This window comes from Oncorhynchus nerka, linkage group LG24 (assembly GCF_034236695.1).
Source record: "Oncorhynchus nerka isolate Pitt River linkage group LG24, Oner_Uvic_2.0, whole genome shotgun sequence".
Taxonomy (NCBI): domain Eukaryota; kingdom Metazoa; phylum Chordata; class Actinopteri; order Salmoniformes; family Salmonidae; genus Oncorhynchus; species Oncorhynchus nerka.
In genome coordinates this window covers 14878358-14880152 of record NC_088419.1, presented here as the reverse complement: position 1 = coordinate 14880152, position 1795 = coordinate 14878358, and the positions used below count along the sequence as shown (strand labels likewise).

General features: G+C 44.3%; 1 protein-coding gene across 1 annotated transcript in view; it reads left to right on the top strand.

Annotated features, from left to right (window-relative positions):
• The first annotated feature begins 233 nt into the window (after positions 1-233).
• LOC115123575 (PR domain zinc finger protein 1-like) overlaps positions 234-1795 on the top strand; it is a 22563-nt gene continuing 21001 nt past the window's right edge. Inside the window, exon 1 of the mRNA XM_065008647.1 lies at positions 234-426. Within this exon, the coding sequence (XP_064864719.1) occupies positions 241-426 (186 nt within the window). The 5' untranslated portion in view covers positions 234-240. The remainder of the gene's footprint in view (positions 427-1795) is intronic.

Genomic DNA, 1795 nt, shown 5'->3' with positions numbered 1-1795 from the left:
TCTGAACCGGAACATGTCTGTGTGACAGGAGACTCACCTCCTGGAGAGAAAGCTCTTGTTGTTTTATCTCAGCCCTGATACCCCGGAGCAGAGAGTGAGTGAATAGATGAACAGATCACTGCCCCCAAGGAGGAGTCATACACAGAGGAGAGAGGGCGGGAGGAAGAGAGGGGGCAGACCCACACACGCACCAGAGAGAGAGAGAGACACCACTGTCACTCAGTCTCAACAGGTACACGCATGATACAGACTTCACCAGACAGAGAGAGAAAGAGAAAAGGAAAGAGAGCAAGAGAGAGACAAGGAGATAGGGTGAGAGAGAGCGAGAGAGAGAGAGGGAGGGAGGGAAGTAGAGGGAGCACACGCAGACACTGGAGGAGGACACAGATAACCTGTCCTATGTGTGGGTCCTCTCAAGGCTTCACAGTAAGTATTCATTCACCATCACCACCCTCTTCTTTGTTACCAGGTCTGTGTGTGCGTGTGTGTGTGTATAAATTAGGGTTTCAGTCACAAAGTTGTTTTCACACACAGCACAGATTTCACTTTGCTCGTCTCATTCATAAGGTCTTATTTTGTTTAATTTGGTGTGACAGTCTTACAAGGATACAGAGATTGTGATATTGGAGTTGTAAGCTTTCATTAAGTTTCTGAAAGCCTGTGTTTTTAGTCACTCACGACACAGATTTCACATTATTCCTCTAAAGTTCATGTGGCGATGTTTTCTCATGAGGCCACAGCTGTGTGGCTTTGAATCATCATGCATCGATTTCAGAGTTTATTTTCTGCTATGTCAGTTTCATGGTTTCATGGTTTCATAGTGTATTTTCTGCTTTGTCAGTTTCATAGTTTCATGGTTTCAGAGTGAGCTGTCACTGTCCGTTGTGACAGTCATTCCACTCGGCGGTGGTGCGTACCACACACACATTGTGAAATGTCATCTATCAATGTTGGCCGATCAGTGTACAGTTCTAGAGAATTATTTGTGTTCTAATTCATTATTGCTTATTGCTATTATAAACTGGTTACCAACATACTTAGAGCAGTAAAAATAAATGTTTTGATATACCACGACGGTCAGCCAATTATCCTTCAGGGCTCGAACCACCCAATTTATAATATGATATCACTGGTGATTTAAAGTGAAGATAAGAAATGTTGGGAAACTTCAACTTTATCTTCCCTCCACTGGGATAAAAAGACAAACTGGTACTCTGTAGCTCAGCTCGTATAGCATGGCGTTTACAACGTCAGGGTAGTGGGTTTGGTTCCCAGGACAACCCATATGGAAAATGTATGCACAAATAATTGTAAGTCCCTTTGGATAAAAGCGTCTGATTAATGGCACATAGAACCACCAGCTCTCTTCTGATTGTATTCCACCCAAATGTCTGCGTTTACCTGCAAAGGCACTATATGGATCTAGGATTTTAACTCTGGATCTAAGATTAGGATTTTAACTCGATCTAGGATTAGCATTTTTCAGACTAACTCCATCCAATCTTTCTGTGTTCATGGCTTTGTCCAGTCTTGATGAAAATCTTTTCACACTATTGAGTGGAGTCGAGCCAAGCTGTACTCCACTGGTTTGGTCCTGCATCCATCATAGGTGCCGGAACCGGCCTGGAAAGGACCATCTGAAAAGAAAATGTCCAGGTCAGAATACCTCAGGCACACGCACAGACAGACAGACGGACGGACGGACGGACGGAGAGAGGGAGACACAGACAGACAGACAGACAGACAGACAGACAGACAGACAGACAGACAGACAGACAGACAGACAGGTCAGCAG